The sequence below is a fragment of the Oncorhynchus tshawytscha genome, linkage group LG12, assembly GCF_018296145.1.
Source record: "Oncorhynchus tshawytscha isolate Ot180627B linkage group LG12, Otsh_v2.0, whole genome shotgun sequence".
Taxonomy (NCBI): domain Eukaryota; kingdom Metazoa; phylum Chordata; class Actinopteri; order Salmoniformes; family Salmonidae; genus Oncorhynchus; species Oncorhynchus tshawytscha.
Window position 1 is genome coordinate 26,303,245 of NC_056440.1, and position 26,248 is coordinate 26,329,492.

Here is a 26,248-nt window from a genome sequence, read left to right on the forward strand (position 1 = left end):
CAATCCTAATGCCACTCCATGACAGCGCATTATTTATATGAATGCCCCAACGCACAGACGTATGGACTGCTTCATATGAGACCGTCGAGGACTGTTGACAGACTAGTAGCCTACAGATCGAACAGAGTCAATAGACTACAAATGTCCCAGCGCTGAACTGACATCTGAACACGGTAAGACACAACAATTGTTGAAATATCCTGGTCTGTTTTGGAGAGGTGCATGGCCTACAGGCTATAGTCGTTTGTCTTTTTATTTGTGATAAAAATAGAGATCTATCCTACTTAGCATATATTTATGAAAGCATATAATATAAGACTATTAATATAGGACTATTATTAAATGATCTGCAAGCCTATCACTTGAGAAAATAATGTTTGGGTTGAAGGGAAACTTGTGCGTTAGAGCGCGCGGGACACTGCATATATAACAGCCCTGACAGACTATTTCAGTGTGTGTGATTGCGGATGGATTATTTCATGGAAATCAGAGTCAAATTCATTTCGCCAACCGGAGAGAGCCGAGTCCAAACGAGCGCCAGTTTACCTCGCGTTGACCCCTTCAACTTTCAACTCCGGTTGACTCTGTGCTAGAGCTGCACGGTAATGCGCGCAACCGGTTGATTATCTCGATTGTCAGTAATCCAGACATATTCGCGCTCACTGCACCAAATAGCTTTGGAGGATGGTAGCCTATGCGATAATATACATGTCTAGGCTAGTTTAGCGATTTATATTCTGAGATAATGCATTCGTGTATTTATTTATTGTTACTCCTCATTTCAATAGAGATTATGTAGTCTACTTTCATGCTATTAAACCAAACCAAATCCTCATAAAACGACGACCCCCCCCATTTTCTATCTCTCTCATTGTGTGTGTGTGTGTGTGTGTGTGTGTGTGTGTGTGTGTGTGTGTGTGTGTGAGAGAGAGAGAGACATCTTCGTCTCCAATCTTTCAGTGACATAAATTTATAATTGTGATAGGCCTACTTTGATCGATTTGACTCCTGATATTTAGGGCATCCTAAATATGGGAACACTTGCGGTTGTCAGAGAATATTGGAGGAGTGTAGGCTAAATCATTGCTGATTTGAGGGACAAACTGAGAGCTCCCCTGCACGGAGAGAGAGAGAGGAGGAGGGAAGGCGGGAACACTGGGGTCTCTTGAGGGTCGACCAGGCTGCGACAACGGTCAGAGTCAGACAGTAGTGGGAAAGGTTGTCCAGACATAGGCTACAATCCATTTTTAAAATGCTACGACGTATATAACCTTCGTCCAGTATGATATTCACGGTATAATGCGTTACTGACGGAGGTCTGCTCACAGAGTGTTCTAATTCATTCGGTTACTTAAGTGCATGAGTGTGGGCCTGTGGGAATTTTGGATATAGGTAACACAGCGACTCGGGACACTGATTAAACACACACACCAGGATGACCGTTGAACTGTGTTCTCCAGGGACGAAACAGAACAGCGCATAAGGTAGACGGCCTACACCCAAAGAGTAAGGAGTCTTTGAGAAGTGTTTGAGTATGAATGTGTTGTTTAGTCTCAGCAGCTTGGCTTTAGACGGCGGACTCCATGACGTTCCTGTCCAGAGTTGATGTATAGTGCAGACCTGGGTTCAAATACTATTTAACGTAGGGATTTCCATTACTCCAAAGTCATTTCGAAGTAGGATAAGTATTTGGATCATTTTTATTTGAAAATAAAAGTAGTTTAATGTTGGAATGTAGGCCTATTTGGAAATACACTTGAAAAATAATGGCACGAGGAAATACTCAAATACACAAAGTGAAATTTTAAACACAAATATTTAAATACTATATTCATTTGAACACAGTTTGGTCCTATGGGTATTTGAAATAATGTGTTTTTGGAAACAAGTATTTGTAAATAGTTTCGGCTATTTATAGGATGTTATTTGAACATACTATCAAATAGGCTACTTCAAATAGAAGTAGCTGATTTGGCCACATTATTTGACAGAACAAAAATACACCGAAAAATAAGTAGTATATATATATACTATATATATAGTGCTGTTCAGTGAGAGATATTCATGTGCAGTCTGGGATTTTACCTACAATAAGTCAAACTGGAACTCTCATCGGTCATCTAGAAACACTGTTTAGATTGTATTTAGTCTCATCGCGTAAATTCAGTTTTACAGCGTGATTGAGTTTTAAAGTCAATGTTCCTGATTTAGCGGAGACTGCATTCACGGTAAACGCTGCATATTTCGGCTCCATCAGAAATTACCTTAACATCTGTCGCGTATATGTAACGCTTCAGTTTTACAGATTGAAAGAGCCTTTCGCGTCACTAGAAATGTTATAGTCAATAATATATTGAAAACAATGTTTTTTTTACCAGTGTGCCTTGATCTTTCACAGTTTATAGCATCATATCATTGTATAGCTTACTAATAACATATTTGATTTCTAGTAGCCTAAAATAGTGTTATTCTTAGGTTATTATTGATACATTATTTATAAGCCTAAATTCATATATGCATAAACTACATTATTCATTATTAGACTGTTATTAGATTATAATTATGATGATGATGGTGATGATTAATATTGTTGTTATTGTTGATAATATTATTGTTGTTATTATTACCTTGCTAATTAATATGCCCACCATGTGACATAATCATGAAATTATTTTCAATATGGCCTAATAATAGTTTGTCACAAAGCCTTAGCCTACTGATATTTGATTTCTTAATTTGTTTCATTTGATTATCTAGACCATTTGTGTATGAGCATATTTGGTAGTATAGTTTTAGTTTGAATTGCATTATTATTTTGGCATATTTTCTGTGAAATGAGACTGAGCTGCACATTGAATTCAAGTCAATATTTTCAGCTCTACAGTCAACATATGAATATATTAGTGGAGATCATATTTGCTTTATTTTGCAACGTTTCAATGTAGCCTATAATACACGCTTTAGTGAACACTTTTCATTTGGATGATAAACTAAGCATATAATTGAATCCGGATATACACTGGGTGTACAAAACATTAAGAACACCGCCTCTTTCCGTGACATAGACACTGACCAGGTGAATAGGTGAAAGCTGTTTCCCTTATTGATGTCACTTGTTAAATCCACTTCAGTGTAGAGGAAGGGGAGGAGACAGGTTAAAGAAGGATATTTAAGCCAATTAAGAAATGGATTGTGTATGTGTGTCATTCAGAGGGTGACAAGACAAAATATTTAAGTGCCTTTGAATGGGGTATGGTAGGTGCTACCCGTTTGTATCAAGAACTGCAACACTGCTGGGTTTTTCACGCTCAACAGTTCCGCGTGTGTATCAAGAACGGTCCACCACCCAAAGGACATCCAGCCAACTTGGCACAACTGTGGGAAGCATTGGAGTCAACATGGGCCCGCATCCCTGTGGAACGCTTTCGACACTACACCTTGTCGAGCCCATGCTCCAACGAATTGAGGCCTAGGCCGATGATTCTGAAAATACAGCATCCATATAGGCCTATCTCCTTTGGCTATTAGCTTAATGGAATATTGAATGATTGCCTCTGTAGTAGGTCTAATTGGCTAATAGTAAAGTATTGACTGATAATATAATATCAGATAATAGTGTGTGTGTGTGTGTGTGTGTGTGTGTGTGTGTGTGTGTGTGTGTTGCGTCTATCCCGACCGTGTGTCCCTCGGTGTCAGGTGGTGTCATGGCTAGCGCCATCCAAGAGCGCGCGGACACCGACAAGGACTCACCGAAAGAGAACAAACCGGAGAATCACACTCGCTCCCTGAGCTCGCCACCTTCACCGCAGACAACGTGCACACAGCAGGTAACTAACTAACCTCTGTGTGCGTGTGTGTTTAATTGTTCTAAACATAAAAACGATGCACTTCCATTTTTTTTAAATTGTGGGTGATGACGATTTTTGCATGCACCGTAATTGCATGATTTTTTCTCCTTAAGTGATATGGATTTTTTTTAAATTGAAAATAATGTCATTATTAGGCTAATAATCTATGGTGTTATAGCCTATTAGAGATACCTATTTTTTTCACAGAATAATATAGGCCTAGGCCACTAATTTAAACGATTAATTTATTCCCCCAATATAATAACTAAAGTCAGCTAGGTAGGAGTCCATGTCATGTCAAGGCAGAAACAAACAGTCCGTTTTAGGAATGCAGGAGCTGACTATGACCTAGATGTGGCTTCTAAACTGTCGGTTGGTTACCTAGAACATGCCCAGAGCAACACTGACTGACTGACTGCTTCTCTCTGGTCAAATCTGTGTCAAACTCCGTTAAAATATCGTTGTTGACGGATAAATGTGAAACCTTCAGTAAGTAGCCTGTTTAACAATGTAGGCGTATGCAGCATGTAATACATAGGCTTACACTGTTATTGTTATTCATGTAAAATAAACCTGTTCCAATATGACCTAGTCTCATTAAGATAAAATACAATGTAAATTGGCAGGCTTTACAGACCAACATATTTTTATTTTATTTTATTTATTTATTATTTTTACAATGTTCAAATAACAAGTTTGTGTAGACATATTGGTAGGATATTCATGGCGGAGGGAGTGGGTCTTTGGTTTAAATGTTTAATATATTTATAATCTCACCTATTCTCTCTGTTCTCAGGGAATGGATGGAATAAAAGTATACATGCAAGAGCGGGAACTGTGGGATAAATTCCACGAGGTTGGAACGGAGATGATCATCACTAAGGCGGGAAGGTAAAATAGCCTATCTTAATGTATTCATTTTTTATCTTCAGACATCAGTGCGGAATGTTTTGAAAAAGTAAAAGTAGCCTATTCTTTGCTGAATGTATTTTTGTATTAGGTGAGATTGAGAATTAAAATCGTGTCCCTATAAACTTGCAAACACATTGTTTCTCTCTGTTTACGTTGGCTTAGGCTATATGGTAATTACCAAGGAGCATTTAGGAAAATAGAAAAACTAATCTACTAGGCCCATAGACCTGTTAAACCTTCAAATATTTAGTCACATTTTTGTGATTAATGTTTGTAGCCTAACATTTTTATTTAGCCTATAATTACCACAAGTATGTTTTGTTTCGGTTTTTGCTCACAACTGCAGCGATGGTTGTAATGCCTTAGTGATAGGCCTACTGATATTGCTTTTTTTTTGCTATGTTCCTTACTGTCGGTGGTTTTCCTGTCTCGCCAGGCGGATGTTCCCCTGCTACAAGGTGAAGGTGACGGGCCTCAACCCTAAAAGCAAGTACATTCTCCTCATGGATATCGTGCCAACAGATGACCACCGCTACAAGTTCGCTGATAATAAATGGCAAGCTTCATATCACATCTTTGCATATTTAAATAGCCTACTTGATGTGCATTATTTGCGTTAAATGTAAACGAATGTTTATCTCGTGAGCTTATTAAATAAATACTTGAAATGGGCTTAGTAGCCTATAACTGACTCAACACACCCAATAGTCAAATTTCAAGCTTCAAAGTATCAGAAAACCAAGAGCTAGGCTTATATCCATCTCTCCTATTACAGATTTAATCCCAATAAAACTATGCTGATAATAATTACATTTACATAAATGATCAAATGCTATATGCTGTATTTTAACAACATCACAGAGAGAGAAATATAACACAGAGCAGAGCCGTGGATGTATAGCCCTACTAAAACGCTGCAGTGATGTCCCAGTCCTACCCCGTGCCCTGTGCCCTATTTCTCTGTGTTTGCCTGCTGGCCGTGCTCCACTCCCCCTGTCCCTGACCACCGGTTCAGTCTCAGTACCATGGGTTCATGTGGCGGGCAGATTAAAGACCAGGTCTCTCTGAGGTCCACACCAGCATGAGGCTGCAGGGGAGATCTAAACCCACTTGTGCTGCGTGAGTCTGTCATCCTCTCCCTGGTCACGTGATGATGCCCTGTTGCACCCTAAAAGACACTTCATTCAGCTGATCCCCCTGGCCCAATAGGAGGCAGATGGCCCATTTTCAGTCATGTTTAGGACAAGGACCTATGTTAATGTCTAATGTGAACGCTGTTGTGCGTGGGTAGATTTCCCTCTAAGGGAGGTTCTTTGTTTGTAAATATCCGTGGTGCTCTGTCATTTCCCTGTCCCATTTGACAGACGTGAAATAACTTCAGTGAACATGTTTTCCAGCTCGGTCCAGTTGTGGCCAGTTGGAGGCCTTCTTCTCAGACAGATTCCATCTTAAGAAGTCATACACACAGACAACAACAAGCACACACGTCATGGTCTATTGTACACTGCTCAAAAAAATAAAGGGAACACTAAAATAACACATCCTAGATCTGAATGAATGAAATATTCTTATTAAATACTTTTTTCTTTACATAGTTGAATGTGCTGACAACAAAATCACAAAAATTATCAATGGAAATCAAATTTATCAACACATGGAGGTCTGGATATGGAGTCACACTCAAAATTAAAGTGGAAAACCACACTACAGGTTGATCCAACTTTGATGTAATGTCCTTAAAACAAGTCTAAATGAGGCTCAGTAGTGTGTGTGGCCTCCACGTGCCTGTATGACCTCCCTACAACGCCTGGGCATGCTCCTGATGAGGTGGCGGATGGTCTCCTGAGGGATCTCCTCCCAGACCTGGACTAAAGCATCCGCCAACTCCTGGACAGTCTATGGTGCAACGTGACGTTGGTGGATGGAGCGAGACAACCCCATGTGCATATGGTCTCACAAGGGGTCTGAGGATCTCATTTCGGTACCTAATGGCATTCAGGCTACCTCTGGCGAGCACATGGAGGGGTGTGCGGCCCCCCAAAGAAATGCCACCCCACACCATGACTGACCCACCGCCAAACCGGTCATGCTGGAGAATGTTGCAGGCAGCATAACGTTCTCCACGGCGTCTCCAGACTGTCACGTCTGTCACATGTGCTCAGTGTGAACCTGCTTTAATCTGTGAAAAGCACAGGGCGCCAGTGGCGAATTTGCCAATCTTGGTGTTCTCTGGCAAATGCCAAACGTCCTGCACGGTGTTGAGCTGTAAGCACAACCCCCACCTGTGTACGTCGGGCCCTCATATCACCCTCATGGAGTCTGTTTCTGACCGTTTGAGCAGACACATGCACATTTGTGGCCTGCTGGAGGTCATTTTGCAGGGCTCTGGCAGTGCTCCTCCTGCTCCTCCTTGCACAAAGGCGGAGGTAGCGGTCCTGCTGCTGGGTTGTTGCCCTCCTACGGCGTCCTCCACGTCTCCTGATGTACTGGCCTGTCTCCTGGTAGCGCCTCCATGCTCTGGACACTACGTTGACAGACACAGCAAACCTTCTTGCCACAGCTCGCATTGATAGCCATCCTGGATGAGCTGCACTACATGAGCCACTTGTGTGGGTTGTAGACTCCGTCTCATGCTACCACTAGAGTGAAAGCACCGCCAGCATTCAAAAGTGACCAAAACATCAGCCAGGAAGCATAGGAACTGAGAAGTGGTCTGTGGTCACCACCTGCAGAACCACTTCTTTATTGGGGGTGTCTTGCCAATTGCCTATAATTTCCACCTGTTGTCTATTCCATTTGCACAACAGCATGTGAAATTTGTTGTCAATCAGTGTTGCTTCCTAAGTGGACAGTTTGATTTCACAGAAGTGTGATTGACTTGGAGTTACATTGTGTTGTTTAAGTGTTCCCTTTATTTTTTTGAGCAGTGTATTTAATGTGAACCAGAACATTTTGCCTGTTTGAAATAGATCAGATTAGTTTATTGTCCTACAAGTATGATCATTTTTGGAAACATCTTTCATGCTCACATGGTTGTGATTTGCTTGTACATCATCCATCGCTCTGATTAACACCTGGATTGGTATTAACATATTCTGATGTCACTGATGGGGGCCAGCTGTGTCTCTCTTCATGTTGAAAGCAGTTTAAATGTGAGGAGGATGTTGGTCTAATAATAAGAATAGATAGAGGCACCACCGTGGCATGTCAGATCGGTGTGTCTCCTGTGACTGTAGAGGAACAGTATAGAGCATGTCCGGGTCAGACTGTGTGTGTGTGTGTGTGTGTGTGTGTGTGTGTGTGTGTGTGTGTGTGTGTGTGTGTGTGTGTGTGTGTGTGTGTGTGTGTGTGTGTGTGTGTGTGTGTGTGTGTGTGTGTGTGTGAGAGAGAGAGATAAACATACAGTACGAGTGGCGGCAGAATAGGGCAGGGCTGGGTCAAAGTAGGGCCATCTGACACTCACATCAGCGTCCTATTGTGATTGATATTTGGTTGAGTTGTCAACGTGTGAATTCAGTGTGCGTGTGTGTGTGTCAGGTCTGTTTCGGGGAAGGCGGAGCCGGCCATGCCAGGGAGGTTGTACGTCCACCCTGACTCTCCAGCCACTGGGAGCCACTGGGCACGCCAGCTTGTCTCCTTCCAGAAACTCAAACTCACTAACAACCACCTGGACCCCTTTGGACACGTCAGTCCTTTACTTCTCTCTACCTGTGTGTGTGTGTGTGTGTGTGTGTGTGAGGATGGATGTGTGTGTGTGTGTGTGTGTGTGTGTGTGCGCGCGTGCATGTGTGTGTGTGAGGATGGATAGCACTGCTGATAAAACAGCGGTAACCACAATAATGATGTTAATGACGTTCAGGGCCATTAGCTCATGCCTCATACCCATGCCTGGTAGGACTATCACATCAATTAGGATTAGGTCTCTCAATGAACACACACACACACACACACACACACACACACACACACACACACACACACACACACACACACACACACACACACACACACACACACACACACACACTAGAGAGGGACCACAACAAAGATACGCCCAGTAAATTGGTACAAAAAGAGACACATCTGGAAATTAACAATTTAGCATGGGTCCAGAGGAGACAGAAGGGCAATTTTGTGGCCCTATTGAATATCATTCTACAAGTGGGATGGCGCTACAGCATTCAGTGTTTTACTGTTTACTGTATGTCTCTGTTTTTGCTGTATTGCAGATTATATTAAACTCAATGCATAAATACCAACCCCGCCTCCACACCGTCAAAGCAGATGAACACAATGGGTTTGGTTCCAAGAACACAGCCTTCTGCACGCACATGTTCTCAGAGACCTCATTCATCGCCGTGACATCATACCAGAACCACAAGGTACTGAATCACTGAAAACACAAAGTCATTATTATTTAGTTAATCAACAAAGTCACATTTTTGTTCAAATGATTTGATCAGATATTTCTGGATTATTTTGTCATAGATACAGTTGAATTATCCAGGTCCTGTTGTGCAGATTATTTAACTGAGTTGCAGCTAAAGCAGGCCAGAGTTGTCTTATGGGTGTATCTTTTTGCCATGTGAATCAGTGCATTATTCCCCGGGGTCACTGTTCTCAATTCAACATGTCAAGTCTGATAACATCCCAGTGTGTACACTTCACAGGGCAGTTCCAACCTGTTCCTTTCCTTTGATCATGTCTGTTATGGTTCCGGCACCAGAGAGCTGGAACCATACACACATAGTTCTCCTCTCTCTCTCTCTCTCTCTCTCTCTCTCTCTCTCTCTCTCTCTCTCTCGATTCAATTCAAGGGGATTTATTGGCATGGGAAACATACAGTTGAAGTCGGAAGTTTACATACACTTAGATTGGAGTCATTAAAACTCGTTTTTCAGCCACTCCACACATTTCTTGTTAACAACTATAGTTTTGGCAAGTCGGTTAGGAAGTCTACTTTGTGCATGACACAAGTCATTTTTTCTACAATTGTTTACAGACAGAGTATTTCACTTATAATTCACTGTATCACAATTCCAGTGGGTCAGAAGTTTACATACACTAAGTTGACTGTGCCTTTAAACAGCTTAGAAAATTCAGAAAATGATGTAATGGCTTTAAATCAAATCAAATCAAATCAAATGTATTTATATAGCCCTTCGTACATCAGCTGATATCTCAAAGTGCTGTACAGAAACCCAGCCTAAAACCCCAAACAGCAATCAATGCAGGTGTAGAAGCATGGTGGCTAGGAAAAACTCCCTAGAAAGGCCAAAACCTAGGAAGAAACCTAGAGAGGAACCAGGCTATGTGGGGTGGCCAGTCCTCTTCTGGCTGTGCCGGGTGGAGATTATAACAGAACATGGCCAAGATGTTCAAATGTTCATAAATGACCAGCATGGTCGAATAATAATAAGGCAGAACAGTTGAAACTGGAGCAGCAGCACGGCCAGGTGGACTGGGGACAGCAAGGAGTCATCATGTCAGGTAGTCCTGGGGCATGGTCCTAGGGCTCAGGTCCTCCGAGAGAGAAAGAGAGAAAGAGAGAATTAGAGAGAGCACACTTAAATTCACACAGGACATCGAATAGGACAGGAGAAGTACTCCAGATATAACAAACTGACCCTAGCCCCCCGACACATTAACTACTGCAGCATAAATACTGGAGGCTGAGACAGGAGGGGTCAGGAGACACTGTGGCCCAATCCGAGGACACCCCCAGACAGGGCCAAACAGGAAGGATACTACTAGGATACTTTAGAAGCTTCTGACAGGCTAATTGACATAATTTGAGTCAATTGGAGGTGTACCTGTGGATGTATTTCAAGGCCTACCTTCAAACCCAGTGCCTCTTTTCTTGACATCATGGAAAAATCTAAATAAATCAGCCAAGACTTCAGAAAAAAATTGTAGACCTCCACAAATCTGGTTCATCCTTGGGAGCATTTTCCAAACGCCTGAAGGTACCACGTTCATCTGTACAAACAATAGTACGCAAGTATAAACACCATGAGACCACACAGCATCATACCGCTCAGGAAGGAGATGCATTCTGTCTCATAGAGATGAATGTACTTTGGTGCAAAAAGTGCAAATCAATCCCAGAACAACAGCAAAGGACCTTGTGAAGATGCTGGAGGAAACTTTCACTCTGTGGTAGCATGAGACGGAGTCTACAACCCACACAAGTGGCTCAGGTAGTGCAGCTCATCCAGAATGGCACATCAATGCGAGCTGTGGCAAGAAGGTTTGCTGTGTCTGTCAGCGTAGTGTCCAGAGCATGGAGGCGCTACCAGGAGACAGGCCAGTACATCAGGAGACGTGGATGAGGCCGTAGGAGGGCAACAACCCAGCAGCAGGACCGCTACCTCCGCCTTTGTGCAAGGAGGAGCAGGAGGAGCACTGCCAGAGCCCTGCAAAATGACCTCCAGCAGGCCACAAATGTGCATGTGTCTGCACAAACGGTCAGAAACGGTCAGAAAGAGACTCCATGAGGGTAGTATGAGGGCCCGACGTCCACAGGTGGGGGTTGTGCTTACAGCCCAACACCGTGCAGGACATTTGGCATTTGCCAGAGAACACCAAGATTGGCAAATTCGCCACTGGCTCCCTGTGCTCTTCACAGATGAAAGCAAGTTCACACTGAGCACATGTGACAGATGTGACAGTATGGAGACGCCGTGGAGAACGTTCTGCTGCCTGCAACATCCTCCAGCATGACCGGTTTGGCGGTGGGTCAGTCATGGTGTGGGGTGGCATTTCTTTGGGGGGGCCGCACAGCCCTCCATGTTCTCGCCAGAGGTAGCCTGACTGCCATTAGGTACCGAGATGAGATCCTCAGACCCCTTGTGAGACCATATGCTGGTGCGGTTGGCCCTGGGTTCCTCCTAATGCAAGACAATGCTAGAACTCATGTGGCTGGAGTGTGTCAGCAGTTCCTGCAAGAGGAAGGCATTGATGCTATGGACTGGCCCGCCCGTTCCCCAGACCTGAATCCAATTGAGCACATCTGGGACATCATGTCTCGCTTCATCCACCAACGCCACGTTGCACCACAGACTGTCCAGGAGTTGGCGGATGCTTTAGTCCAGGTCTGGGAGGAGATCCCTCAGGAGACCATCCGCCACCTCATCAGGAGCATGCCCAGGCATTGTAGGGAGGTCATACAGGCACGTGGAGGCCACACACACTACTGAGCCTCAATTTGACTTGTTTTAAGGACATTACATCAAAGTTGGATCAGCCTGTAGTGTGGTTTTCCACTTTAATTTTGAGTGTGACTCCAAATCCAGACCTCCATGGGTTGATAAATTTGATTTCCATTGATAATTTTTCTGTGATTTTGTTGTCAACTATGTAAAGAAAAAAGTATTTAATAAGAATATTTCATTCATTCAGATCTAGGAGGTGTTATTTTAGTGTTCCCTTTATTTTTTTGAGCAGTGTATATCCACAGTAAAACGAGTCCTATATCGACATAACCTGAAAGGCCACTCAGCAAGAAAGAGGCCACTGCTCCAAAACCGCCATAAAAAAAGCCAGACTACGGTTTGCAACTAAACATGGGGACAAAGATCGTACTTTTTGGAGAAATGTCCTCTGGTCTGATGTAACAAAAATAGAACTGTCTGGCCATAATGACCATTGTCATGTTTGGAGGAAAAAGGGTGTCGCTTGCAAGCCGAAGAACACCATCCCAACCGTGAAGCACCCGGGTGGCATCATCATGTTGTGGGGATGCTTTGCTGCAGGAGGGACTGGTGCACTTCACAAAATAGATGGTATCATGAGTGAGGAAAATTATGTGGATATATTGAAGCATCATCTCAAGACATCAGTCAGGAAGTTAAAGCTTGGTCGCAAATGGGTCTTCCAAATGGACGATAACAATCAAGCATACTTCCAAAGTTATGGCTTAAGGACAACAAAGTCAAGATATTGGAGTGGCCATCACAAAGCCCTGACCTTAATCCTATAGAACATTTGTGGGCAGAACTGAAAAAGCTTGTGTGAGCAAAGAGTTCTACAAACCTGACTCAGTTACAGCAGCTCTGTCAGGAGGAATGGGCCAAAAGTCACCCAACTTATAGTGGGAAGCTTGTGGAAGGCTACCCGAAATGTTTGACCCAAGTTAAACAATGTAAAAGCAATGCTACCAAATACGAATTGAGTGTATGTAAACTTCTGACCCACTGGGAATGTGATTTAAGAAATAAAAACTGAAATAAATCATTCTCTCTACTATTATTCTGACTTTTCACATTCTTAAAATGAAGTGGTGATCCTAACTGATCTAAAACAGGGAATTTTTACTAGGATTAAATGTCAGGAATTGTGGTAAACTGAGTTTAAATATATTTGGCTAAGGTGTATGTAAACTTCCGACTTCAACTGTTTGTTAACATTGCCAAAGCAAGTGAAGTAGATAATATGTTTGGGTTCCAGATAGAACCCTTTTGGGTTCATGTAGAACCCTCTGTGTTCCTTCCAGGAACCAAAAAAGGGTATTCAAAGGGTTGTCCTATGGGGATAGTCAAATAACCCTTTTAGGTTCTATGTAGCACCTTTCCTTTCTAAGAATGTGGGTCTGTGAAATGTTCATGTTGCTATCCAGAGTCCCCAAATCCACCCCTGTTCAGGTCCAGATCCAACATTCCTTATGGATCAGTAGGATACAGTACAACACAGGACAGGGCTGGGTGTTAAGTGATCTAAGGAAGTATGTTGTGTCCCTGTCAGATCACCCAGCTGAAGATAGAGAACAACCCATTCGCTAAGGGCTTCAGAGGCAGTGATGACATGGAGCTGCACCGCATGGCTAAGATACAGGGGTGAGTACAGCCTCTCTCTCTCTCTCTCTCTCTCTCTCTCTCTCTCTCTCTCTAGTGATCTACAGTAGAGGATTCTGTGGGGAAGAGGAGACAGTTAAGCATCTGTTTTTTTCTTGTTCCAGACTGGTAGGGGTGTTTTCTGTCCTGGGTGGGTGGTGTACAGGCCTAGGGTTTGGGCTGATTCTGGACCTATACTGTACGTTGGCCAGGCCTGGGTATATATTGCCTTCAGAAAGTATTTAGACCCCTTTTTCCACATTTTGTTATGTTACAGCCTTATTCTAAAAAACAAAATGTTTTTAAATCCTCAGCAATTTACACACAATACCCCATAATGAAAACGCGAAAACAGGTTTTTAGAAATATTTGCACATTTAAAAAAATTATCTAAATGAAATACCTTATTTACATAAGTATCCAGACCCTCTGCTATGAGACTTGAAAATGAGCTCAGATGCATCCTGTTTCCATTGATTATCCTTGAGATGTTTCTACAATTTGATTGTAGTCCACTTGTGGTCAATTCAATTGATTGGACATGATTTGGAAAGGCACACACCTGTCTATATAAAGGTCCCACAGTTGACAGTGCATGTCAGAGAAAAACCAAGCCATGAGGTCAAAGGAATTGTCCATAGAGCTCCGGGACAGGATTGTGTCGAGGTACAGATCTTGGGAAGGGCACCAAAAAATGTGTGCAACATTGAAGGTCCCCAAGAACACAGTGGCCTCCATCATCCTTAAATGGAAGATGTTTGTAACCACCAAGACTCTTCCTAGAGCTGGCTGGCCCGGCCAAACTGAGCAATCGGGGGAGAAGGGCCTTGGTCAGGGAGGTGACCAAGAACCTGATGGTCACTCTGACAGAGCTCTAGAGTTCCTCTGTGGAGTTGGGAGAACCTTCCAGAAGGACAACCATCTCTGCAGCACTCCACCAATCAGGCCTTTATGGTAGAGTGGCCAGACGGAAGCCACTCCTCAGTAAAAGTCACATGACAGCTCGCTTGGAGTTTGCCAAAAGGCACCTAAAGACTCTCGGACCACGAGAAACAAGATTCTCTGGTCAGATTAAATGAAGATTGTACTCTTTGGCCTGAATGCCAAGCGTCATTTCTGGAGGAAACCTGGCACCATCCCTACAGTGAAGCATGGTGGTGGCAGCATCAGCGGCAGGGACTCAGAGACTAGTCAGGATTGAGGCAAAGATGAATGGTGCAAAGCACAGAGAGATCCTTGATGAAAACCTGCTCCAGAGTGCTTAGGACCTCAGACTGGGGCGAAGGTTCAACAGGACAACGACCCTAAGCCCTAAGCACACAGCCTAAACAAAGCAGGAGTGGCTTCGGGACAAGTCTCTGAATGTCCTTGAGTGGCCCAGCCAGAGCCCAGACTTGAACCCGATCAAACATCTCTGGAGAGACCTCTGGATAGATCTGCAGCAACACTCCCCACCCAACCTGACAGAGCTTGAGAGGATCTGCAGAGAAGAATGGGAGAAACTCCCCAAATACAGGTGTGCCAAGCTTGTAGCGTCATATCCAAGAAGACTTGAGGCTGTAATTGGTGCCATAGGTGCTTGAACAAATTACTCAGTAAAGGGTCTGAATAATTATGTAAATATGATATACACTTCTAAAACCCTGTTTTTGCTTTGTCATTGTGTGTAGATTGTTGAGGGGAAAAAACAATTTAATACATTTTAGAATAAGGCTGTAACGTAACAAAATGTGGAAAAAGTCAAGGGGTCTGAATACCCTCCGAAGGCACTGTAGCGTAGCCAACAGGCGAAGGGACTGACTAGTTAACTACTTGTTGGGGCAGGCAAAAATGGCAGTGTGGAAGACCAGGAAACATGAGATGCGGGGTGGAAGGACCCCAGGGCTGTGCTGCTTGGGTTGGTTCGGGCGAGCTCACATTGGAGCATATACGGTTAGCTCCAAAAGTATTAGGACAGTGACACATTTGACAAAATAATACAATGACTATGATGTTAAAGTGCAGACTGACAGTTTTAATTTGAGGGTTTTTTCATACATATTGGGTGAACCCTTTAGAAATTACAGCACTTTCTATACATATTCCCCCAGTTTAGGGGACAAGCTAACTTGTATGTGTATTAATAAAGTAGTCAAAAGTTTAGTATTTGGTTGGGTGGTCCCATATTGTGGATGCGACCATGATTACGGATAGTCCTAACTGAAAATTAAATAATGATGCGTGAGAAAGTTACAGACACACAAGTATCATACTCCCAAGACATGCTAACCTCTCACCATTACAATAACAGGGGAGGTTAGCATTTGAGGAGGAGTATGATATACAGTACCGGTCAAAAGTTTGGACACACCCATTCATTCAAGGGTTTTTCTTTATTTTTACTATTTTATACATTGTAGAATAATAGTGAAGACATCAAAACTATAAAATAACACATATGGAATCATGTAGTAACAAAAAAAGTGTTAAACAAAACAAAATATATTTAATATTTTAGATTCTTCAAAGTAGCCACCCTTTGCCTTGATGGCAGCTTAGCACATGCTGGCATTCTCTCAACCAGCTTCACCTGGAATGGTTTCCCAAGAGTCTTGAAGTTCCCACAATGAGCACTTGTTGGCTGCTTTTCCTTCACTCTGCAGTCCAACTCATCCCAAACCATCTCAATTGGGTTGAGTTAGGGTGATTGTGGAGGCCAGGTCATTTGATGCAGCACTTCATCACTCTCCTTCTTGGTCAAATAGCCCTTACACAGCCTGGAGGTATGTTGGGTCATTGTCCCGTTAAAAAACAAATGATAATACCACTAAGCGCAAACCAGATGGGGTGGCGTATCGCTACCGAAAGCTGTGGTAGCCATGCTGGTTAATTCTAAGTAAATCACTGTGCTGGTTAATTCTAAATAAATCACTGTCTGTAAATAAATCACTGACAATGTCACCAGCAAAGCACCCCCACACCATCACACCTCCTCCTCCATGCTTCATGGTGGGAACCACACATGCAGAGATCATCCGTTCACCTACCCTGCATCTCACAAAGACACAGCGTTTGGAACCAAGAAATTCACATTTGGACTCATCAGATATTTTGATTTTTTAACACTTTTTTGGTTACTACATGATTGCATATATGTTATTTCATAGTTCTGATGTCTTCTCTATTATTTTCAAATGTAGAAAATAGTAAAAATAAAGAAAAACCCTTGAATGAGTAGGTGTGTCCAAACTTTTGACTGGTACTGCATGTGCACCTGTAACTTTCCTACTTATCATTATTTACAATTAATTCAGCACTATCTGTAATCATGGTATCATCTACAGTAACATATTATATTCTAATTTAGAATAAAGTGACTCCAAAATGACACAATACATTGTTCACCATTAATTTCTATTGCTAACAAAATAATCTGAAACACAACCAAAACAATCAGCAAATGCATCCAACAACTTAGTAGAGTCATGAGCTTGATGTAATCGTTGCGTGCTAGGAATATGGGACCAAATACTAAACTTTTGACTACTTTAATGCACATATAAGTGAATTTGTCCCAATACTTTTGGTCCTCTAAAATGGGGGAACTATGTACAAAAGTGCTAATAATTTCTAAACGGTTCACCCGATATGAATGAAAATACCCTCAAATTCAGGCAGACAGTCTACACTTTAACCTCAGAGTCATTGTATAATTTCAAATCCAAGGTACTGGAGTACAGAGCCTCAGACGTTTGAAAGGGACAGTCTGTTTTGTGTCAGCAGTTTAAGGGGTTAAGTGTTCTATGTCCTCTCAGAGAGAGACTGTAGATTAGGAGAAGGAGGAGAGAGGATGAGAAGGGAGGACTGGAAAGGTATTTTATTAGTCACTGTACTGCTCTATGTGAGGAAGGAGGAAATAAGAAAGGGGATGGACTGTGGTGTTAGAGTGAGAGAAGAGGGAAACAGGAGAGTATCTGAAGTATCATGTTACTGAGAGTTTATTTTTAGAGAAGCATATTATCTCTCAGCAGAGTGTGTGTGTGTGTGTGTGCGTGCGTGCGTGTGCGTGCGTGCGTGTGCGTGCGTGTGCGTGCATACCTGAGCGTGTGTTTGTGTGTGTGTCACGGTAGGATGAGAGGTAGAGAGACAGCCCACTGTCCCCTACATAACACTGAGGTAGCTGAGAGGCCAGTGTAGAAGAGAAAAAGAGAGAGAGGGAGAGAGAGTGGAGGAAAAGCAAGTAGAGAGAATAAAATATGTTTTTTTTGCAGAGTGGATATTTGCTGTACAGCAGGTAAATACTTCATAAAATGCAAGTCTATAATTTTTATTTTTTTATTTGATTTATTTAACCTTTATTTAACCAGGAAGGTCTCATTGAGATTAAAATATATTTTTCAAGAGCGCTCTGGCCAAGATAGGCAGCACCAAGTCATTACAAAAAAATTACAGACAGACAACATGAAAAACTACAAGTAATCTAGTAAAAACCATTGAATTCACAAGAGTATAAAACAGCAAATTAAAAACATTGACAGGTCAGGGAATCAGCCTCAAAATCCTTCATCAGTGATTTAAAAACACCAATCGGGACAAGTTCTTCCAGTTTAAAAGTATTTTGTAAGGTGTTCCAAGACGATGGCGCGGAGTGCATAAAAGCCCTTTTACCATATTCAGTTCGGACATTTGGAACAGTTAGCAGGGTAAAGTCCAGCGAATGAAGAGAGTACCCACCACATTTCTGAACAATAAAGATGCACAAATAAAAAGGTAGTAAACCCAAAATGGCTTTGTAAATAAAAGTATACCAGTGACTGAGCCTACGAGTGACTAGAGAAGGCCAGCCAACCCTGGTATACAAAGTGCATTGGTGCGTAAGGGTTTTGCAGTTTAAAATAAATCTCAAAGTGCCATGGTAAAGAGTGTCAATTGATCTCAAACACTGAGCGGAAGCATTCATATATAAAATATCCCCATACTCTAGTAAATGTATAAATGTAGCTAATACTAGCCTCCTTCTGGCTTCAAAAGAAAAACAGGCCTTATTCCTAAAATAAAATCCCAATTTCAGCTTCAATTTTTTTGTAAGTTGTTGAATATGCAATTTAAAAGAGAGGCCAGGCCGTCATCATTTAAAATTCCAAGATATTTATATGAGGTTACAACCTCAATCTCCTTGCCCTGACAGGTAGTAATAGGTGAAAAGTTCAGAGGTCTATTTCTTGCATTAGAAAACACCATTAGTTTAGTTTTGTCAGTATTGAGGATAAGCTTCAATTGACACAAGGTATGTTGAACAGTATAAAAAGCAGTTAGCATGTTCTGGAAAGCTTTTGTAAGAGACGAGGCACAACAGTAAATAACAGTATCATCAGCATGAAAATGTAGTTGTGCATTTTGGACATTTTTGTCTAAATCATTTATATAAATAGTGAATAAGAGAGGACCAAGTACAGAGCCTTGGGGCACACCATTCAAGACAGACAAATTAACAGATGTAAGCCCATCAAATTGAGTGCACTGAGTTCTATCAGACAGATAATTAGCAAACCATGCAACTGCATGCTCCGAAAGACCTACACTCGACAATCTCTGCCTTAGTATAGCATGGTCAACTGTCTCAAAAGCCTTAGAGAGATCAATAAAAAGTGAGACACAGTGATGTTTTTTGTCAATGGCTTCAGTGATATCATTTAAAACCCTCATGGCTGCTGTAATTGTGCTATGCTTCTTCCTGAAGATTGGTACATTGATAAAATAGAGTTAGTTATTTTCACCAGGGGTGACAGCTTTGAGATTGGCCTATAATTATTTAAAAGAGTTGGATCTCCCCCTTTTAAAGGTGGTAGGACAAATGCTGATTTCCAGATCTTTGGAATTTCATTACATTCCAGGGTTAGATTGAACAGAGATGTAAGTGGTTCAGCTATGAAATCAGCTGCCAGATTTAAAAAGCAGGGATCCAAAATATCAGGACCTGCAGGCTTTCTCTGATCTAAGGATTTCAGGGCTTTATGTACCACCTGCACTGAGAATGGCAAAAAGCTAAAAGTTTGACCAGCTCTCACTGGTTCATCCACACAGGGTTGTACAGAGACAGAGGACACTGAATCAAACAGCCTACCAGATGATACAAAGTGCTCATTGAAACAATTTAGCATTTCAGTTTTGTCATATACAGCAACAGAGTCCTTCAAAACACATGACGGTAATTCATTAACATTACTGTTACCAGACATAGACTTAATAGCCTTCCAAAACGTTCTAGGGTCATTCAGGTTATCAGTGGTAACAGACATAAAATATTCAGACTTGGCCTTCCTGAGAAGAAAATAACACTTGTTTCGTAACTGCCTAAAAATAAGCCAATCAGCATCAGAACATGATTTCCTTGCTTTAGTCCAGGCTAGATTACGGTCGTGAATAGTACAAAACAGCTCAGAATAAAACAATGGATTATCCCGCCCTTTAACCCTGAACCTGCGGAATGGGGCATGTTTGTTTACTATTAGGGAAAAACCATCATGAAAGAATTTCAAGGCAGTTTCCACATCAGGGATAAGCTCAATCTGCTCCAGTCAAAATAAAACAAATCATGAAATAATTTCAAGGCAGTTTCCACATCAGGGATAAACTCAATCTGCTCCAGTCAAAATAAAACAAATCATGAAAGAATTTCAAGGCAGTTTCGACATCAGGGATAAACTCAATCTGCTCCAGTCAAAATAAAACAAATCATGAAAGAAATCCTGCTCATTAAAAGACTTCAAATTTCTCTTACGAATAAAACGTGGGTTTGTCTTTGGAACATTAGTATTTCTAACAGCAACAACAGCACAATGGTCACTTAAATCATTACAAAAAACACCAACCGCAGAATATTTATGTGGAACATAATAGAAAAAGAATGAAACTGGGAGGGAGAGTGAAAAAATAAAGAAATACTGTGGTTTGATTCTGAAGGGGTAGACACAAGTATGGAAATATACAGTACATTTAAGAACTAAATTCTTGTGTAATGTCTTGGCAAGCAGCTTAGACAACATTTTCACCTTAATTAGACGGTTTGGCCTAAAATATACTCATATATCTGCAGTGACTGGAGACCTGTCTAATTACTGTGCTTGGTCTCTCTCTCTCTCTCTCTCTCTCTCTCTCTCTCTCAGTAAGGAGTATCCGGTGGTTCCTCGTAGCTCAGTGCGTCAGAGGGTGTGTCCTAGTGTGAGTCCGTTTGGGGGGGAAGCGAGGGGGTTGGGTTCACACCCCTATTCCTGTGAGAATGGGGTGAGCAGCACCACCCAGGATCTCCTCACCTTCCCTCCAGCCCCCTACACCCTCCCCCAACCAGACCCACACAAACACATGCAGGTGTACCACTGCAACAAGAGGAAAGGTATGCAACGCTGCATTTGTCTGCTTACTGTCACCCTAGAACAGGGGTGTCAAACATCCGGCCCACGGGTGGTTTGAGTATTTATTTAATTTTTTTACAATATACTTTCAAATGTCTAAAACCAAATCAAAACTGTGTAGAAATGATAATGTTTCCTGACTGTGTCCAGATCGCTAATAATCCAGCCAGATCACCCTTTATACAAGTCAGTATTCAACGTCCATCCATGTCTGAGGACGTCGGGAAATTATGTGGAAGCCGGCCACTAGGGGCAACAGTGAGCGCTGTTACCTTCAAGTAGGTTTGGTTTTCTAGGTTGTTGTGGATGGGGATAGCGAATGGGCGTAAGCATCTGTAAGTTCAAATCCAGTAATGTAAAGTTGTTTTGAATATTTTAGTTTTAAATGTATCCCAAACCTTAACCCTTACCTCAACCATTTGGAGTTAACTTCTTATGGCTGCAGGGGTAGTATTGAGTAGCTTGGATGAAAGGTGCACAGAGGTGCCCATATTCAACGGCCTGCTCCTCAGTCATAGTTGCTAATATTTGCATAGTATTATTAGTATTGGATAGAAAACACTGAAGTTTCTAAAACAGTTTGAATCATGTCTGTGAGCATAACAGAACTCACATAGCAGGCAAAAACCTGAGAAATTCCACTTCCTGTTTTTTTTCTGGTGGTGGCAGATTTTCAACCAAGCTCTCATTTGAAATTACAGCGAGATATGGATGAGTTTTCACTTCCTACGCCTTCCACTAGATGTCAACAGTCAATAGAATTTTGTCTGATGACTCTAATGTGAAGGGGGGTCGAATGAGACAGGAAATAGTCACCACTGCCACGAGTTGACCATGCTTTCACTATGCACATTCACAGTGGAAGGACCTGCGTTCCACCGGTCATCTGAAGTCATTCTAATTCTCCGGTTGGAATGTTATTCAAGATATATGTAAACAACATTCTAAAGATTGATTCAGTACATCGTTTGACATGTTTCCACTGACTGTTACGGAACTTTTGGTCATTTCGTCACATTATAGTGGACGCGCGTTGTGACTTTGGAATTGTTTACCAAACGCGCTAACCAAAGTAGCTAATTGGACATAAATAACGGACATTTTCGAACAAATCAAGCATTTATTGTGGACCTGGGATTCCTAGGACTGCATTCTGATGAAGTTCATCAAAGGTAAGGAAACATTTATTGTGTCTTATCTGGTTTCTGTTGACTCCAACATGGTTGCTAATTTGGCTAATGTTCTGAGCTCCGTCTCAGATTATTGCATGTGTTGCTAACTGTTTTTGAAATCTTACACAGCGGTTGCATTAAGGAGAGGTATATCTATAATTCCATGTGTATTATTTGTATTATCATCTACATTTATGATGAGTATTTCTGTTGAAACGATGTGGCTATGCAAAATCACTTGATGTTTTTGGAACTAGTGAATCTAATTCGCCAATGTAAACTCAGATTTTTTTATATAAATATGAACTTTATCAAACAAAACATGCATGTATTGTGTAACATGAAGTCCTATGAGTGTCATCTGATGAAGATAATTCAAGGTTAGGGATTAATTTTATCTCTATTTCTGCTTTTTGTGAATGCTATATTTTGCTGGAAAATGTCTGTGCTTATTGTGGTTTGGTGGAGACCTAACATAATCGTTTATAGGGCTTTTGCTGAAAAGCATATTTGAAATTGGACACTTTGGTGGGATTAACAATGAGAATAGCTTTAAAATGGTATGAGACACATGTATGTTTTAGGAATTGTAATTATGAGATTTCTGTGGTTTGAATTTGGCGCCCTCTATTTTCACTGGTAGTTGTCATATCGAGCCCGGTAGTGAGATTGCAGCCATAACAAGTTTTAATGCCTAAACTCCACCCTAACCCTAAGAATTCAGAGTTAATGCCTAAACTCCACCCTAACCCTAAGAATTCAGAGTTAATGCCTAAACTCCACCCTAACCCTAAGAATTCAGAGTTAATGCCTAAACTCCACCCTAACCCTAAGAATTCAGAGTTAATGCCTAAACTCCACCTTAACCCTAAAAATTCAGAGTTAATGCCTAAACCTAACTTTAAACACTTTGAAATTTGACTTTGTAACAAACACAAAAAAATGGAATGACAAACATCGATGAATGTCTCATTCTGATGTGAGACTGAGAACTTGTTGAAACACAACCTAAATGAAAGCAAGACAGATCAGGGAGCATCAAAAATTCCAATAATGATGGATAGAGGAAAATGTTTAGCACATTTTGACGACAAGGAAATATAACCAATTTTCATTGCGGACCTCCAGACCTTGTTGAAGATGGAATGCGGCCCCCATGGTAAAATGAGTTTGACACCCCTGCTCTAGACACTGGATACGTTTTTTATGCCTCTTTGAGTCGGGCATGTTTTGTTTCTATGATTGACGTTGCTAGTGGAAGACCACCCAGCTAGCACATAGCATGCTGAAAACCAAATGTTTCTTAGAGCTTAATGGGAGCTTGGTTGTCCTGTGGTTATTTTGCATATAACCTTCCCACAACGTTCTAGGAGTGGTGCAGGACAGTTGCTTAACTTTGGAATATTCTCAGCACATTGAAGGATCTTGACAAAATAACTTTCTTTTCTTGGTATTTCATTACTTTAACAGAACATTTCCTAAAGGTTCAAGCATGGTTACATTTTTGGTAATGTTCTAGGAACATTCTCCAGCTGCTTTTACATTGGGATTGGTCTCAAATAGTTCAGAGAACGTTAAGAAACAACGTTCTCCTTTGGGAATTTCAATACTTCAGCATCATTTTTACTACAGGTTTCGTCATGGTTCTAGTTAAAGTCATGTTCTCAGAACATTAAGAAAACGTTCCATAAATACATTAGTAATGTTCAAAGAACGGTCTAAGAATGTTATTGAAAAACATTTACATTCCGTCTCAGCATCTTGTTCAGTGTGTTCATGTGTGTGGTCACGTCCACTTATTGGCCACACCTGATCTTAATGAGTGCTTGTTTCCTTTGAAATAGGATCTGTTTGAATGGGCTAAATTGAACAGCTTTGTATGAGTTAAAAAACCATGGCATGCTAGCTACTTCCTGGTGGCGCAGTGGACTAATTCCATAGTTAGAAAACAGGAGATCATAGGTTTGAACCTCACTGATGCCGTGCCACAATAAAAAAGAAATGTGTTTGCTAATGCAAATGAATCTCCATGTGTACTGTCTGTGCTTTGAGTTCAAAACCATTAATGCAATCTATCATTGCTATTGAAACATTCAGTGAATGTTTCCAGGAAGTTATTCAAAAACCTCTAAATAACCTATAATTTCTGTTCTCAGAATGTTAATAAAACCTCTCAGGGAACCACAGTAAAACACTCTCAAAACCTTCCTGCAACCTAAAAATGTACTTTCCCAGAGCAGCAGAAAATTTCACTTCTGTTCTCAGAATGTTTAAAAAAACGTTACATTTTCTCGGTCAGGAAACTTTATGGCTTCGTTACCAGAACCAATGGGGATCCAAGAATGTACGTTCCCACAACTTCCAAGGAACCAAATGTGCTTGCTGGGCAGTTCCTTTCATAGTGTATTCCACAATCTTACACCTCATTCTCCCTCTATCTCTCTCTCTCTCTCTCTCTCTCTCTCTCTCTCTCTCTCTTTCTCTCTCTCTACAGCAGATGATACCTGTCCTACAACAGAGCATCACCAGTACAGGAAGTCCTACATCAACAGTTCTCCCAGCGATGTTGAGTCTTACTATCACCTATCTGCTTACCCTCCTCCTCCTCCTCTTCCTCCCGCTGTCCATCCCCATCCCCCTGGTCTCTCTGACTCCCTCTACAGGTCAGAGGCGGGGCAGCGGCAGGCGTGTATGTTTGCTGGATCTGAGCCCAGACTGGATGACCTCAGCTGTACATCCTGGTCCTACAGCTGCCCTTTGACTCCTGCTATGACCCCCATGACCCCTACTGACCCCTACATGACCTTCCCCCACCAGCCCTACTCCTCCAGTCCCCGGGGCTCTCAGCTGAGCTCAGTAGCCCACCAATGCTCTCCTCCTCTGGAGGACTCTCTCTCCCAGTGCCCCTACCAGACCCAGAACTCCAGACTACCCCAGACACCCCAACACACCAGCCCACCCCTCAGAGAGTACCACTGCTACCCCACCTCCCTGTCTCCTACCCAATACCACACCCTACACACACAGACCAGGGGAGGGGTCCCAGAGTGGAGCGAGCCCACCTGATTGAACCACAGGTGTAGGGGAAAGACAGACTGGTGGCTGGGGGTTCTATTTATGTGAGTTGTTTATGTGAGGTGTGTCGTTTGATGTGTGAAGAGATTTAATTTGCCAATTGTGTCTTTCCCTTTGCTGTGGATTGAGCCTTGGATCGTCTTTGTGTTACATTTAATACCACCCCCCTCTGTCTGGGACCACTCTGGAAGGAACTGATGTTAGCGGAACCAGGTGGATAAGCACTCTAACTGGAGGGACAGGAAGGAAGATGACACCATCAACTACAACGTTCCGAACTTCATCCCTGAGACTTTTTTAAATAATGCACTATGTTACCTGTCTGTCCCCTGAAGAAGTGTGACAGTGTCTCTGTGGCTGTGGTTTCCAGTTGGTTTGTGTGTGTGTGTGTGTGTGTGTGTGTTTGTGTCAGCTCAGCTCAGATCAGGGCTGCTGTGAGTTAATGTCGGCTGAGAGGCCGGCTGAGTGGCCACAGGCAGAGCAGAAGAGAGATAAACAGTTAGTTTAGACCAGGCTGCAGGGAGTAAGACGTCACACACACACACACACACACACACACACACACACAGGGCCATGCACAGATCTTTGGTGGGCAGGTTCTCAAAGTGAAATAAACCCCCCAAAATAATAATATATATAACTTAAATCCATTCATTGTTTTCTACTGCTCTTGTAGCCATATTCTAATGTATTAATGTTCTTTTTACATAGGCCTTAATTCTCTGCAATAACACTCATTCATCACACATTGTAGGGCATTAAAGCTAGAACCACAAATGACAGGGAGTTAAAAGAACCATTACTGGGGTGGGCTATAATATCAGCTGATCATCTAGAATGTAGGTAATGAATCAGCTAGTTAGCATGGTTATGCTGTCAAAACAAGCTAACTAGTGTTTATCTGATTTAAATTTGTTCTGTTATTGACAAACAGTCAAACTGTGGGGGCCTCCCGGGTGGCGCAGTGGTTAAGGGCCACCAGAGACTCTGGGTTCGCGCCCAGGCTCTGTCGTAACCGA

At 42.0% G+C, this 26,248-nt stretch overlaps 1 protein-coding gene across 1 annotated transcript; it reads left to right on the plus strand.

The window, feature by feature from the left end:
• LOC112262816 (T-box transcription factor TBX5) lies at positions 1-26,248 on the plus strand. Its single transcript, XM_042331511.1, has 9 exons — positions 1-173; positions 3,697-3,827; positions 4,645-4,739; positions 5,197-5,316; positions 8,298-8,445; positions 8,990-9,142; positions 13,503-13,594; positions 20,737-20,963; positions 24,649-26,248. The coding sequence occupies exons 2-9, from the start codon at positions 3,705-3,707 to the stop codon at positions 25,218-25,220; spliced, it is 1,530 nt and encodes a 509-aa protein (XP_042187445.1). The 5' UTR covers positions 1-173; positions 3,697-3,704; the 3' UTR covers positions 25,221-26,248.

Excerpts from the sequence above, each read along its gene's own strand:
- LOC112262816 (XM_042331511.1), top strand. The coding sequence starts at position 3,705 with ATGGCTAGCGCCATCCAAGAGCGCGCGGACACCGACAAGGACTCACCG. Across the intron at positions 9,143-13,502 it reads CATCATACCAGAACCACAAG|ATCACCCAGCTGAAGATAGA; the intron begins GTACTGAATCAC and ends TGTCCCTGTCAG. Across the intron at positions 13,595-20,736 it reads CGCATGGCTAAGATACAGGG|TAAGGAGTATCCGGTGGTTC; the intron begins GTGAGTACAGCC and ends TCTCTCTCTCAG.